A 15666-nucleotide genomic window follows, 5' to 3' on the forward strand; every position below is an offset into this window, starting at 1 on the left:
GGTCCCGAGGGAGCAGATGTTTGAGCCCCAGAGACACGGCTCTCCTGGGAGTTGGAACAAAAGCTTGATTTTTTAAATCAAGTCTTAGATTAAAATGTTGATTTATTAAAGAGATATGGATATTGATCTAATACCAATATCCAACTGTGACGGACAAAAACTCTCTAACAGTTTAAAGTTAGAAAGTGTATGTTCATTGCGATGCCAGGCAGCGTGTGGGATAGCTCCCAAATACACACTGCGCCTTTCAAATGATTACAGAGTCCTTTAATCCACACAAGAATTGAATACCCAAAATACAAATACATATTCATCATTTTGGTACATCCCATTCCTCGCTTAGTATGCTAATCATTCCAAAAGCTATTAAGCATGCGTAGTTTGTTCCTTGAAATGGGTCAGTGGTCCCTTTCATGGGGAGGGGTCCCAAAATGAGGAAGTAAATGAAGTCTTCCTCATTCTGACCTTTCTACCTTTTTCAATGCAAATATGACAAATGAACCTTGGTAGAACTCCCATTCCCTGTCTTCAGTTGGTTTCAGAACAGAGGAGGCCCACAATTGTCTTATGTTCCTGAAAGCTATTTGTCAATTTCTATATTCTTCATTATAAACCCAGCTAACTAAACATTGTGCTGACAAGCAATCAATTATTAGTTAACTACTAACTCTTAAGTCCATCAAGGCCTACTTATTTATTTTAATTAACTCTAGTAAGGCTTATCTCTAACTAAAATCTTAGCTCCTCTAAAATCTCTAAATCCCTTAAAGTTTATGTTTCAATATCTTGAAGGAATCATCAAACCTAAATACTGTTTCTAGCACACAATTTTTAATAGGTTCCCACTGTGTCTTTTAAAATGCTTCAACCTCAGCATTTTTCCTCCGAGCCCAGCTCAGCCCAGCCCACCGAGCACCCACAGGCCCCACCAGGCAGAGCTGTCCCCTTGGAGCCCGCTGTGGACACGGCACCAGCCCCACCGCGCTGCTGCCGCTCCCGGCACAGCGGGGAATTATTCTGCACAGCCTCAGCCAAGGGCGGCTTCTTGTCCATGCCTCTCGTCCTGCCTTTTCAAGCACTAAAAGGGACTTGAACCACCTTTTTACACGCTAAAAAGAATATACTTTACCGCCTTCTGTGTGTGCCTCCCAGGGGGCTCTAATCCATGCAAGAGTATCACCAAATCTGAGCAAAATGATGCCCCAACAGAGGGGCTCAGGTCCACCCTTAGTATTTATACTGAATGTGCTCAAGGAATTTGAACAGCCACACTCAGGCTCCTCCCTGCTCCAAAGATGGAGGTGAACTCACCTGGTAGCAGCATTTGGGTGCTTGGAGAAAGAAGACTCCAAAGGTCAGGGAAGGTATAGGCTGGATATTAGGAAAAAAATTTTCACTGAAAGAATAATAAAGCACTGGAATTGTCTTCCCAGGGAGGTGGTAGAATCACCATCTCTGGATGTGTTTAAAAAAAGACTGGACGTGGCACTTGGTGCTGTAGTCTAGTTGAGGTGTTAGGGCATAGGTTGGACTTGATGATCTTAGAGGTCTCTTCCAACCTCATTATTCTGTGATTCTGTGAAAGGTGGTGGCTTGTGGGTCCCACCTGGATCGTCAAACTATTAAAGAAACTTCCCTTTCTGACCGGTCTAATGCCGCTCTGGGCATCCCAGTGGCACTGCCCCAGACTTTTACTGTTGGGACCGAAGCCCCTTCACAGCAGCACCTGCAGTGACTCCAGAGGGCTCCACCACCCCGTGACTCTCCACGCACCCCGAGCACACCCTGCAGCTCCCACTGCAGCTGCACACTGAGCCACCTGCACTGCCTGTGCTCCTCAACAGCCAGTGGGGTCCTGCTAGCCACAAATATTTTGTTAAACTCTGCTGGGGTCCACACCTTGAAGAGCTGTCAGGTCTATGCCAATTGCTTCTTTTTCTAATGTGATAAAAATTTGCTCAAAATGTTCACCTGAGATGCTGAAACTTGTCCTGAGAGCCCCAACCCCTGCAGTGTCCTAGAGACACAGCCACCTGCCTGGTATGCTTGAGCCAGGATTTCCCCTTCCCACCCTCTTAATGGAATGTGACCCCTGGGAGTCCATGAGCACCCTCAAGGAGCCACCCCAGAACACTCTGCATGGGAGGTGTCCCTGGTAAAGGTGCAGGTGCAAAGTTCTGCCAGGCACATCCACAAGAAACTCAATTTGTGCTCAGTGCTGCTGAGCTCCAGCAGAAGAGCTGAAGCTACTGGGAGGCCTGGGATACTCCTGGCAGCCTTGTGTCTGCCAGGCACCCTGAGGCACTGGGAGCCAGGGGATGACTTTGAAAGTGTGACCCTTGCTAGTGCTGGTGAGGTTCAGTGCTGGGCTGGGGGTGCCTGGAGAGTGTTGGTGGGTGAGGAACATTTCTCTTGCTTTCAGTTTGCTGTTCCTTGGCTGTGTGGCAGGTTTCTGGTCTCAGTGGGGATTTGCCATTGTGATAAATGGATATGATTTGTGCTGAATAAGTTTTAGTTATATCCATTATTTGGGAAAATAATTGGAAAAGTATATGTGATTAGTGTTATGAAGCAGATGAGTTTCTTCAAGAATACATGTGCAAAGCAGGATGCAGAAGCTGGATTTGGCATTGGGAATGGAGGAAGTCAGGAACTGACTCCCAAACCAAAATTGGCATCAACTGAAGTTAAAAGACAACTCCCAGAGAAGGATTGACCTTGAATATGAATAAAATTGGTACTATTCCAGATAGGGAACCTAAAACAGTGGTCTTATCTATGAATAATAAGGCTCAATTGGAACAAAATGCATCAAGCTCCATGTGCATGCGCAACCTGCCAGGTCATTCAGAGGACAGCGAGGAAGACCTTCGGCCTTCCTCCAAGAAGACTCCCAAAGAGACCAGAAGACCCCATAGCAACAATGGGAGCATGCGCCATGCAGTAGAGTGACGTAGATTTCAAGAATTGAAAATGGGAGGAGATTTATGGGAACTATTGATGAATATGTATCAGCATACAGTATAAAAGTTGTGCTTGGATTCTTCTGCCCTTTGTACAGGTGGCAATGTGAGAACCCCTCCCCGTACCCCAATCGGTTTCACTTTTATGCTTTATCCAAACCATTGCCAAATAACTCTTTGTAATCACTTCATTATATTTGATTGTATTATTATTATTTTATACCCCAATTTAAAATTGCTGCTAAATTTCAATCTTATGATTTATGAAATTGGACCTATGGGACCCCATTCATAACACCAATTTGCCTTTTTTTTTGTTTTGTACCCCTGCTGTGCTGCTACACTGGTGGTGGGGGGCTCAGGTGATGCCTCTGGCTTACTCACTCTGGCTTACTCACTTACTACAGGGGTTCAGCCTGCCCATCCAAGCTGGTGCAGCTGTGTGTACACACAAACACCTTCCACTTTTGCCAAAGAACGACTTGGTTTCCACTAAAGAATGAAAAAGAGCTTGAGGCTCTGCTGTCATGTCTCTCAATGGCTGTCGTTACTGTTCAGAGGGAGCTCTGTGCAGCAGGCTGAGCCTATCCTCATTTCTTGGGGCCACAGACACTGTTTTGAAATGTTGGTGCCTGATGCACAACTTCATCTTGATCTAATGACACTCTGTGAGAGTCCCAGGTCAATCTGCTTCTACTGACGGCTCCGAGCTCGGCACTGAGGGGCACACCAGCTCCATGCGGCCCATTGGAGCACAGCCCCAGCCTATCCCACAGTGCTGCTGGCCCCAAAACCCCATCCCACCATGTCCTGACCCCGCAGCCTCTGGTCTTACATCATCCCCACCTTCAGAAGCAGCCCTTACACCAGCCCTCACTGGGGTTTTGCTGGGGGGGGGGGGGTCTTGAAGTCCCGGGTGGCACAGCAGGTCCCGTTCCCTGCAGGAAGCACGGCTGGTTTTGGGAGCAGCAGCATTCCCGGAGGATGCCTGTGCTCCGGCAGCGCCGTGCGGGGACTGCGGCTGTCACTGGAGGGAGCCCTGAGGCAGCTCTGAGATGCTGCCACGAACTGCAGTTGAGTGGTTAAAAATGAAAAAGGTGAAGGATTTTCAGATGAAAACAGACCCAGACCTGGCTTCTGCAGAGGGAGCTTGAAGGGGCCCGAGGATGCCACATGCTCCAGTGTGGCACCGATGGCTCTGGGGCATGAGTGGCACTGAAACTGATGGAATGTGGAGACTTGTGCAGCAGAACAGGCAAGACTGAGACACACAGGAAAGCAGAAGTTGTGATCCCTAGGATAGGCAAGATTTAGGGCATTTGGCATTTGCCAAACCTTGGATGGTGTCTGGTACTGGCTGGCACCATCCACCAGGCACCTCCTGTAGATCAAATGCACCACAGGGGAGCAAACCCAAAGTCTGCAAAAAAAACACCCCAAAACCTGTCATTGCAGAAGAGCTCATTCACCAGCTTCTATTTGATGTATAAATCCCACTTCAGTCTCATCACTTTAGCATCCAGACTAAAATATGCATGCCAGTATCTGCTGCTGCACTCAAGGATTAAGCAAGTTTTGAATTAAGCAAAGAGAATATTAAAAATGCATCTCTGAATGCAGGAGTGAGCACAGAGTTGGGTATAATGGGCTGATTGCACACTTGTGCTTGGAGCTATCATTAACCCTGGAATCTCCCCCAGGGAAACAGGACAGATGTGGGAGCTGGGGCCACATTTAGGTACATTAGGTATTTATAGAGCTGCTCAGGGGAACTAGACCAGTCTCATCTCTTCTTCCTGCAACAAGCAGTTTTTCCTCTTCCTTCCTTGACCAGCCAGAGAAGCACCTATGATGTTCTCCAGCTCTAGTATATTGGAGCTGGAGAAAAAAAATATAGATTGGATTGGGAATACTGCTGGAATTTACCCTCATTACCTTAAAGACCCCTACTCCAGCCCCAGCTCATTTCATTCCTACATCTACAATCACCCCACAAAAGTTACAATAAGTGGTTTTAGAGATGACTACACACATGTGTTATGAGCAGTTAAAAGGATGCTATTTAGTGGGGCTTTCCCTGATCAGCTGACTTTGTTGGGTCTGGATTATCCAGACTTCATCCTCTGCTCATTTTCAAAGAGTTAGCACGGGCTTTTCCAGCCACCTTCAAGGAATAGCCCCTTCACTCAAAGGTCTGCCACCAGGGAATAAGAAAACCCAACACAGCACTTTCAAAGATGCTGCCCCACAGTCTAATTTCCAGGAAGAAAAGAAATTTAGGAGCCCATAAACTTCAAGCAGATTAAAACCTGCTGCTGGGCCCTGTAGCAGCAATTTATCTCAGAGCTCCATAAGGCTACAGCTGAACGTGGAGGCCAGAAGGGAGCAGAGTGCTCCGGTCACAATTCCAACAAAGGAAGTTTTCAAATGCAGAGCCATCACAATGCTCCCACACACCTGCCACAGGTAAACCATCAGGAAAATAACCCAAGCAGGACACTTAAAGGCTTGTTTTTATTAAAAGACATCTTCAGAAAAGATATTTTAGTACAAAAAATGTTTAAAATACACAAACTACACTTGCTTTCCTTTTCAGCATCAACATTTATAAATTACACCACATTGTTATTAACACTGCATTTAAATATGAAAACAAATTGAAACAGAGAATTCATCAATGAGTCCAACATCCTAGAAACAACTATGTACAGTATTTAGCAGCTAGGAGCTCTAGCACAGTAGTCAATATGACTTCAATAGGGCAGGATGCTTGGGAAGCCCCAAGACTGCAGCTTGGCCTGTAAGTTTTCAGGGACTTGTTTTGACCACCTCTCCCCAGACACCCACCCCAAAGGCAGAGGTGATGCCATACATCGTGGGACACACCTGATGAAGTGTGGCTCTTGCAGAGAAACCCTGCTGTCCCCTGGCCTTGTAGTACTGGGACACACATGCAGGACAGGTCCAGTCACTCTGCGAAGCATGAGGTGTCTGGTGGAAGAAGGCAGCCCCTACTTCTGGGGGGCTGACAGTGACAGCAAGGCTGGTCCCACCCAGGGACACACTGCTCTGGATCTGTGCTGTCCCACTGCTTGTCCTACCCAACCCCAGCAGCAGTGGCAGGTGGCAGGCAGAGCTCCCCAGGACCTGGCCCCTCAGGCAACCAGCTACAGGATCTCACCCAACAACCCTAGAGCTGGAAGCAGATTTCCCAGCTCCCAGCAAATTCCAGCACAGCCAGAAATACAGGTCTTCAAAGGGAAGGCAAGTGAGCCTGAGGTCCCCCTTCTGCACAGGTCACCCTTAGCCTTCCCAGCAAGCCCTGTACCTCAGGAGGCAGGGGCTGCATAGATGGAGCTGCCTGAGGCTCACTGCCCCCAGCCCCCGCACGGGAAGGAGGCCCCAGGGGCTCTCACAGGATGGTACCTGTGACATCATTTGGGAACAACAGTGAAAGACAGGACATAGCAAGACTCCATACCCAGTGCTGTGATCCAGAGCAGTGAGACACTTCACATGCCCCACCTGCCCCAGGCCCAGCTCATCAACAAAGTACAGAAATGTTAAGACATGATAGAAAGCACCGGAAAATTTGAACTTCCCACAGCAGCACGTGGCAGGTCAGAAGACCCCTGTGCATGCTCTGGAGGTGGTTCTCCCTCCTGGGGCTCCTCTTCAGATTTGGGAGCTCCCATTCGGGGGTTTTGGCAACATGGAGCTGTTTTACTTTTGGTGAGGAACAATGTTGTGCCTCTAAAGGGCTTCTAACCAAGGAAGGGGAGGTTGTTTTCTGTAAACACTGAGTGATGGAGCTCAGGTCCATGCTCCACAGAGAAAGTCTCAAGTATGAACTTTAGGGCTCTGTTCCCAGTGCTGCAGGTTGGATTTTCATGATGGTTGACTTCAAGGGGTAGTACCTGCCCTTCCATGTCTTCCAGAAGATGCCCTGCTTGCGCTCATGCCTCTGCCGGGGGATGGAGCGGAAGTACTTCCCGTTGAGGTTGGCATGGCCACAGGTGCTGAACCACCAGCCACCTACAAGGGCAATGAAGGGACAATTTTAACTCAGAGAAATTCCAGACAGAAAAACCTAGGGGCATCGGCTGCATTGAACCTATTTCCCCCACTTTTCCAGAGCTTCAGGATCTTACAAGACCACCTCATGTACAGCCAAGGAGTCCCATGCACTGGGGAGCCTTTCACAGATCTGACACGACTTCAGGCTGCATCTGCAAACCCAGACTGCTGCTCCTTGTGTGAAAAACGCCCTCCAACCCTTCAGCAGCCAGGGCAAGGGAGGCCTCTGCTCTGCTTGAAAAGGTTCCAAGCAAAGTGGTAGACAGCAAAGCTGTTATGAGTACAAGTGCTTGGGCGAAGACCTGAATCATGAACCCTCCCTCAGCTTCAGCTTCCCTCTTGGTTCCCTGCACAGTTCTTCCCAAAGAAGCAACTGTCCCAGGGAAGTAGAGGACAAGACCAGCTCAACAGCAAAGGGGTCTAGTGCCACAGGGTCTGGGTCCCACTGGACCACCACCAGACTGAAAGGGCTGAAAGGCTGGAGGGCTGAAAGGGAAGTGCACATAGAATAGAAGACCTCAGACTGACCTGAGAGGTGTTTGGCACAGTTTGTGTCAGCTTTAAGGTCATGGTCACGATCCCGAGTGGAGAAGGGCAGCTGCCTGAATTCCCCAATGGCATTTTCCAGCTCTCCAGACAGAGGTCCCAGCAGGTTGAGTTTGTAGGCTGTGCTCTCACCACCAAGACTGAAGACAAAGTGAACCACCTGGGAATTCCCCTCCCAGTCTTCCAGTTCAATCAGGAGATTGTATTTTCCCTCTTGGACAAGGTGATGTATCTTCTCCAGGCCCAGCCAGAAGTCACCTGAAATAAGAATCACGACTGGCTGCAGGACACAAACATGCCATGAAAAGCAGAGATGCAAGCAAGCTCCAGAGACAAACAGGGACAACCTAGGATGCTGCAGCATTTGAATCACTGTCTGGCACCTGCAGGACACATCAGGAAGATCAAGGACCCCTGCTCTGCAAGCAGTGTCCCACTCACCCCTTCAGCCCACATCTGTGCTCCAGCACAGAGAGCTCCAGAGGCCAGCAAGGGGAATAACTTTTGCTAAGCTTCCCTTATCCCACAGTGAGAACATAGACACTATTGTCCACCTACCATGAAGGTCTCCAAAGCCATTCTTGTAGGCATCCCACAGCTGGTCAAAGTCCACAGAGCCATCCATGCGCCTCTGGATCACTGTCCAGCCACCCTCTGTGGGAAGGGAAACCACAGTCACTTGGGGTTATCATTTACCAGACCACCCTGCCAAATGCTGCACGGCTTTACCTGCGGTCATGTCGCAGTAGACTTTGAAGGGCTGAGATCCTGTGGGCTGTACCTGGAAAATGCCACTACTCTGCTGCCCAGCCAGGAAGAGCTGGTGGCAACCCTCTGGGAGCTCTGCAGGGGAGGAAACAGCAGTTGAGGAGATGGCCACAAGCCCCACTTCCTCAGCAGGTTGCTCCTACCATGGCCCTGGCACTTGCAGCCCTGGCCACAAGCCCGGTCAGCTGTGCACAGCAGTGGCTGCAGCTCTGGACACATGGTGAGGACAACGGCCCCTGACTTCAGCATCTTTAAGCACTGTGACCCCACATCTTCCCTTTTATTCAAACAGAGCTCCTTGGGCTTTCATCCAAGGCAAAAGCCAGGCTTTGGGCCAGGCTGGCGTGACCTCAGCTGGAGAGCAGGGCTCCCCATCGAGGAGGGACAGAGGAGTTCCCAGGTCCCTCTACTCCCACAGACAGGAGTGGCCCATTTGGGGTGGGGCAATGCCAGGGCCAAGCATCCCCATCCCACACGAGGCTGAAGCAGGGTCAAGGGGCCTCAGAGGCAGAGAGAAAGACAAAGTCCTGACATCAGGAAGGTGGCTGAGCAACTGTGGTGGTCCCTGCTGGGCAACCTGCTACCAGCAGGCACAGTGCCAGGCTGGGGCAACCCTTTTTCCAAGATACACTGACTGAGGCAAGGAGTGCGGGGTGGACTCTGGGAGCCCCAGCTCATTGCAGGAGTGGATTGCCCAGGGTGAAGCCACACCCTGCTTCATCCCCCTCCACCCCCAGGGGCTCCCACTGCTCCTTTTGCCTTGCAGGGACTTTGCCCAGAGCTGCCAGCAAAGCACCATTTCAACAGCTCTGATAAAAGTCCATCCAGGAACCACTACCCACAGCACTTGGGAGACATGAAGCAGGGGAAACTTGTTACAACACCCAAGTCAAAAGGCTACAGGAGGATGTGCAGGGACTTCAGCCCCAGGGTGCTCCACAGTCAAGGGGCTCTTTGTCAGCAGGGACAGGTGCCTCAGTCACCCCCAGACAAAGGGGCCCTGTTCTCCCAAGGCCAGGGCAGATGGGTTGTAGCTTTGGCTACCCTGGCTCACAGCTGCTGCCAGCATGACCCTGAGACAATCTCAAGACAAGCCTTGGGCTGTGCTGGGGTGCTGGCCATGGGGGTCCCCTCACAGTAGTTGCCCCAGGGTCAGGGCTGACACCATGATCCAGAGCAGCAGCAGGGAGAGCAGGGAGAAGGGCTTCCTCCAACAGCCAGGGGCTTCCTGGGGGCAGATGGAGAGGGAAAAGAAGGGCCTTTGAGCTGCCAAGAGTAAAAGCAGCCCTTGCAGAACATCACCCTGTTCCATCTTCACTGGGTGCTGGGGAGTCTTGACGCTGCATTGGGTGAAGAGCAGAGCCCCAATTAGAGGAAAGGTCGGGGGGTCCCAGGGGACAGAAATATGACATCTGCCATCACCTTTCACCCATTTCCAAAATATTCCTCTCTTTGCCTTCCCCTCCTCCCACAAAATTTCCCTTCCTCGGCAGGGGCAGCCTCTCTCCCACAGCCAGCACAGCTGGTGATCCCATTCTTCACACCCCCAGGGCAATGCCAGGGCAGGACTGGTGCCACCATCAGTGCACCACAGGACAAGCTGCGCCCCAGACCTACCCTGAAACCCACGACACAGGGATTGAGGGCATTGTGCATCAAGGATCAAAACCACACAGAGCCCCCCAGCAATGCAGGGGCTGAGTGCATCCTGAATGTCCCCACTATTCTGGATAAATGCAGGCAGGGGAGCAAACCAGGCTCAGAGGAAGCAACACTACGGCTAGAGGCCCCTGCTCACATTGCCACAGGAGGAAGGTGCTGAGCTTGCCAAGCTCTCACCTCCTCTCCCAGCATCGGTGCCAGGCAGATGTTTACGTGGTTCCAGCATGCACAAGTCAACTCTAGCCCTGCCTCTCATTTCTGTTCCCCAGGTGCCACAGGGACTCTCCAGCAGCTGAACGAGATGCAGCTGCTTGAACAGCCTCTGCTCAATCTTTCTGTTTGAGGAACCTGCTTGTTAGTTCCAGTTCATGTTGCATGTCCAAATGGCACCAGCAGAACAAGCCCTCCTGACTGCTCCTGTGTTTCCTTTTCCCTCCCCCTTTATTTAGTCAAGCAACACAAGGCTGTACCTGCCTTAGGCTTTGTGTTCACCCAACAGGATTTCCAGCCATGACACAGGGAGGTCACTAACCTGGTATAAACACCCATCCTCAGGGATGGCAGGGCATGCCTAGAGCTGCCTGCATTGCCTCCCTCTCTCCTGCCCCAACCCAGCCCCATTATTTTGGAGTCTCAGTGCCACAGGGAGAGCATGAGCACGGCTCTACCTTTCCCCTACTCGGCTGGCTGCCAGCAAGCACAGGCTCTGCCCAAAGACGTGATCCTCTTTCTGCAAGCTATTAAACCTCTCACTCTCCAGGCAGCTTTGAGCCTTCAACTTTCACATGCTTGGCCCCATGCCAGTTCTGCCCTGAAAAAACTTGTGTTCACTGGATGCAAATAAAAGGGTCTTTCTGCAAGGGCTGCTGCTGGAGTTCATTGTCGCTCCCCAGGGCCACGCCGGCACCAGGCTCTGCCTGACAATAGCCCGGGAGCCGCCGGCACAAGCCTCCCCAGCACTCCCCTGCTCTGAAAGCAGCCACAAGCCTCCCTGGGCAGAGGGCACAGGGCCAGCCTGCCTGCTTTAAGATTTGCCAGAAAACTCACTTGACTTGGTAATGAAAGGAAGCCAATTTGTTTTCTGTCAGTGATAACCAACATCAAGGATTAGGCAAGACAAGGAGAAGCTCACAGCTGGTGGGACAGAATTGGTATGTCCAGGGTCTTTCCATCAGGGACAGAGCAGCACTGGAAGGTGCTGAGCTGACACAGCATCCGTGGGGGCTGTAGCTCTTGCTGCCTCTTCCACTATGCATCACAAACATTTCTGTAGTCAGCATCAGCCAGAACATCCTACATCTGCATCAGCAAGTAGCAAAGGTCCCAGCCCATCTCCTAGCATAACCCAAGAGTGGAATCAAGGGTTATACTAGATAACCTCTAAAGGTCCCTTTCCACCCAAACTGTTCTATGACACATTATTGCAGACAAGTCACAAAGCAGAACTTGGAAAAAAACAGGAGAGGAAAGTTCTGAGAGAGTTTTCTGGCTCAGAAGTGCTGCTCTGAGTAAGGTTGACCCTGCACAGCCCCACTGAGCTGCACCCCAGGAAGACTCTGAAGCACGACATTCCACCTGTCTTCTTGTCCATGTGGACAAACCCTTTGTTCTGCCCATCCAGCTTTCAGACACACCAGTGACAGCTCCAGGCTCCACAGACAAATTATCATGTGTTTTCCCATAACCATCTGTGCTAGGCCAGGGCCTGAGCAGGAATTCCCCATGCCTCCTCATCCTGCTGAAGATCCCTAGACAGCAGCACAGGCAGAGCCAGCATTATGATCTGGCTGACACAGCATAATGCTGGCTGCTCCTGGCCAGCAAACCCTGCAGGAACATCAATTCCTGTCTGGAGGGAGGCTGCAGGACATGGCACAGCTGGGGACACCCACTCTGCTGCCCTTTGCTCTGCAGAAGCCCCTCCAGTCCTGTTGCCAGGGGAGAGGATGCTCCAGGCAGAGCCAGGAGTTGCAGATGGCAGCATCCACTCGCCTGCTCCCATGCACATTTCCCAGGGCTGTGAGCATCCACTGCAACTCAGCACCTTCAGCTAAGGACAGTGAGAGCTGAGACACTTGCATTTCATGCATGAGATAAGCTCTGAATATGAGCCAAGGGAGAGAGATACACAAGCACACAGCTCTGCTCTCAGGCCAAGGCTCCCTAACCCTCCCCTCCTCCCACAGACAGCAAAGACACTTCACCTGCCTGGTGAAGTGCGAGCAGGTGAACAAGAGTTAACTCAAAAGAGCTAAGACCCACCCCCCCCAACCCACCCCACATCTGCCAGTCCTTTTTGACAAATACCTGGTCTCAGGCTTTGTCTGCTCCCCACTGCATGCCTAACAACAGGCAGCAAAAAGCTTCTTTAATCCTTAAATTCCTGCTGGACTAACACTGGCCCAGAAGGCAAGGATTCTGCCTGTGCTCCAGATCCCCTCACTCTGGCCATACTGCCAAGCTCCAGCTTTTCAAGCAAATCTCACATCCTGGCTCAGGGCAAATGAACTTTTTGTTTCCAAAAGGTTGCAACTGCTACAGGTTTGCTCTGGCACGGACGAGCAGCGCAGCACAATCAGATACTCACTCTGTGTCTGTACAGGCTCCCCACTGCCATTCTGACTCTGGCTGGTGAGGTTGAGGCTCTTCTTCAGGTTTATCTTCCACTTTGGAGGCTGTGTTTTGTTGTGGTGTAGGGGAATTAGTAGATTGACCTAAAAAAAAAAATTGCACAAGTCAGAACAGTTTTATCTCAGCTTGTTTTCCACCCCATTACTCAAGGGAGTAGGTCAGCCACACACCAGCCACTCCCTGTGGCCAGAGCTGGGGCTGAACTTGCCTAGAAACCTCGAAGAACAGGAGATAGCCAGTCCTGGCAAAGCCAGAAATGATTGGTGGTTTTTCACACCCATGCTAGCCAGTTTATTCTGCAGATGAATGCAAAGGCAGAGCCCAGGGAGGCTGTTCCCACGCACCAGTTCCTCCTATTGCTCCATGCAAACTCTCTGGAAGCTTGCAGGTTGCTACCCTCATGTACTGATGATACACTGCAGCATGGGGACCAGAGCTGTGGCCCCTGTGGAGTCCCCAAAGCCAGGGAGCAGCAGCACGGCCACCAGAGCTGGGACAGCAGGGCTGTCACACCAAGGTATCCACAGGATGTAGGGCCAGGCTGGGGGCTGCAGCACAGGGCAGGGGCTCACCTTGCTCTGCAGGCTTTTAATCTGCAGGTTCTGCTTGTCCAGCTTGTACTGCTGCTGCTTGATTTTCTGCAAAAGCTCCTCGATCCGCAGGTTCTGAGCATCCATCAGGGACTGCAGGGAAAGAGCCAGGTGAGCCCCATAGCTCCGGAGAGCTCTGACTATGCAAGACTCCCGGCAGGGCGCTCCCGGTGCCCCCGGACCCCTCTGCTGTCCTGACGCGGATCCCTGCCCGCTGCTCCCGATGTCCCGGGACAGTCGGGTCTCTCCCGCAGTCGGTCCCGGTGTCCCCCCACCAACGCTCCCCGCGTTGGTGCCAGTGGCAAGGGCCTGTCGGGTCCTCCCTCTCCCGCTCCATCCCCCCCGCTCCGGTGGATGCCGGTGCCCCCCGCGCTCACCTGCAGGGCCCCCAGATCCCGAGCGCTCTGGTTCCCAGCCGGCCGCGCCTGCAGCGCCAGGCGGACCCGGCTCTCCAGCCGCTCCAGCCGGCCCTGGATCGCGTCCTTGTCAGCCGCCACCTCCTCCAGCCGCTGCCGCAGCACCTCGGAGAGGTTGAGCAGTTGCTGGCCGCGGCCCTCCAGCTCCCGCACGCTGCCCCGCAGCCGCTCGCCGCGCTCCTGCGCCTCCCGCGCCTGCCGCAGCAGCCGCCCCAGGGAGCTGTTGTGGGCGCTCAACCGCCCACCCAGCTCCCGCAGCTGTCCCTTGGTGCGCTCCACGTGCTCCTTCAGGCCGTGCCCCAGCTGCAGCAGCCCGTGGGCCAGCACGTTCACCTCGTCCCAGGAGGCGAACTGCACCCGCCGCTCCCGCCCAGCTCCCGCCGCCGCCCGCCGCTCGGCCCCGACTCCCGGTGCGGGCGCGGGGGCCGCGGCCAGACCCGCCGCGCACAGCAGCAGCGCTGCACCGCCGAGCTGCATCGTACCCGCCCCGCTCCGCTGCCGGTGCCGCCGCCGCCGCCCTGCTTTTATGCCCCCGTGGCGGGGAGGTCCCCGCACCGGCCTCTCCCCGCCCACCCGGCCCCGCCGCTTTGTTCGCCCTCCCCGTCGGCCGTGGCTCGGGCCCCGTATCCGCCGCCCGCTCCCAGTCCTGTCTGCCCCCAGCCGGGGCAGCTTTGGTCCCTGTCGCTGAGCCATGCCTGCACCAGTACTCATCTCCGTCCCCATTCCCGTCCCCATTCCCCTCCTCATTCCATCCCCATTCCTGACCGCATTCCCATCTGCTTTCCTATCCCTAAGGGTCCCTATCCCCGTTCCAGTCCCTACCCTATGCCTTTCCCCTTTCCTATCCCTGTTCCCATCTCCATCCCCATGCCCATACCCGTTCCCATCCCTGTTTCCATGCCATCCCTATCCCATCCCTGCTGACTGTCCTGCCCCTCATCCAGCACTGGGGACCCTGATCTGCACCAAGCCATGATGCTTGGTCCCCCACTCCCGTGGATGCACCCGTGTCGCCTTCCGAGGCCGCGCCCCTCTGGGACGCGCTGGCCCCGGGGCGGGATGACCCGGTGGCACAGAGCTCTGCTGGGGGTCCTGGCCTGGCATAGGTGGGTGCTGCCAGCCCTGGGGAGGGTGCATGCTTAGGGGCAGCTCCTCTGTACACCTGAGGGAAGCAGAATGTTCACTCCTCTTAACGTTCCTGGTCTCCAAGAGCAACAAGGATGGATAGATCCATCTCTCACTACCCTCCCCCCACAGGTTTCAATCACCCCTCTGTGAAAAATGCGCATCTTATTTTGTTTGTCAATGTTTTGGACCCTGGTTTCTGGCTCTTCCTTCTTGTTCTGCCTTTTTCTGCCGGCTTAAAGGGATTTTCAGTTCTCTGTGTTTTGTCTCCGTGAAGGAATTCACACACCGCGATGGAGCTGCTGCCGGCTCTGTTCGGATTGGAGCAGATGGAGCCCTTCTGCTCCCTCCCCACGGGGCGCTTCCTCCTGCTGCCCCGGCACTCCATCCCTGCTCTGCACCACGCAGCCTCGAGCAGGGAACTGCCTCTCTTCCCACTCTGGATTTTGGAGCCAAATCCCTGCTTCCCACCGCTCCTGGGTCTGGCCGACATGAGCCCCCTGGGCCGGGGCTGCAGCCCCCTGGTTCCTGGGCCGAGCTCCTCCACTCAAACCCTCAGCAGTTCTGCCTCCATCCCACCGCTGCTGCTCAGAGCCCTGCAGTTCAGGTATGGCCCCGGGAAAAGGCTTTTCATCTTGTCCGAAAATGTCTGGCAGGAGGATTTCTCTTTCCAGGAGTCCCCACGCCATCTCCATGTATTTCTCAGGCTGATGGTGTCCGAAGGGTGAGTGAAAGGCCTCAGAGAATGCACTCAGCTCAGGGTGGAGTCACAGAGGTTAAAGAGGAATTTCGGAAATTCCAGCAGGCACACACTACAGAGAGTCCCAAGCCCCCTCCGCCAGCCACTGTTTTCACATTAATTTCATGGTCAGAAGGAATTTTTCAGGT

General features: G+C 53.2%; 1 protein-coding gene across 1 annotated transcript; it reads right to left on the minus strand.

Annotated features, from left to right (window-relative positions):
• Window positions 1-5458: 5458 nt before the first annotated feature.
• Window positions 5459-14637, minus strand: ANGPTL4 (angiopoietin like 4). The gene is made up of 7 exons (XM_053966187.1): window positions 13615-14637; window positions 13220-13330; window positions 12604-12730; window positions 8316-8429; window positions 8145-8240; window positions 7569-7844; window positions 5459-6998 (listed from the first exon to the last, which is right to left on the minus strand). The coding sequence occupies exons 1-7, from the start codon at window positions 14398-14400 to the stop codon at window positions 6817-6819; spliced, it is 1692 nt and encodes a 563-aa protein (XP_053822162.1). The 5' UTR covers window positions 14401-14637; the 3' UTR covers window positions 5459-6816.
• Window positions 14638-15666: the final 1029 nt, after the last annotated feature.

This window comes from Vidua chalybeata, chromosome 27 (genome assembly GCF_026979565.1).
Source record: "Vidua chalybeata isolate OUT-0048 chromosome 27, bVidCha1 merged haplotype, whole genome shotgun sequence".
Lineage (NCBI taxonomy): Eukaryota > Metazoa > Chordata > Aves > Passeriformes > Viduidae > Vidua > Vidua chalybeata.

Coding starts and splice junctions, on each gene's coding strand:
- ANGPTL4 (XM_053966187.1), bottom strand. CDS start 14,400: ATGAGGAGGGGAATGGGGACGGGAATGGGGACGGAGATGAGTACTGGT. Junction 12,731..13,219: donor TTAAAAGCCTGCAGAGCAAG/GTGAGCCCCTGC, acceptor TTTTTTTTTTAG/GTCAATCTACTAATTCCCCT. Junction 8,430..12,603: donor GGAGCCTGTACAGACACAGA/GTGAGTATCTGA, acceptor CCTCCCCTGCAG/AGCTCCCAGAGGGTTGCCAC.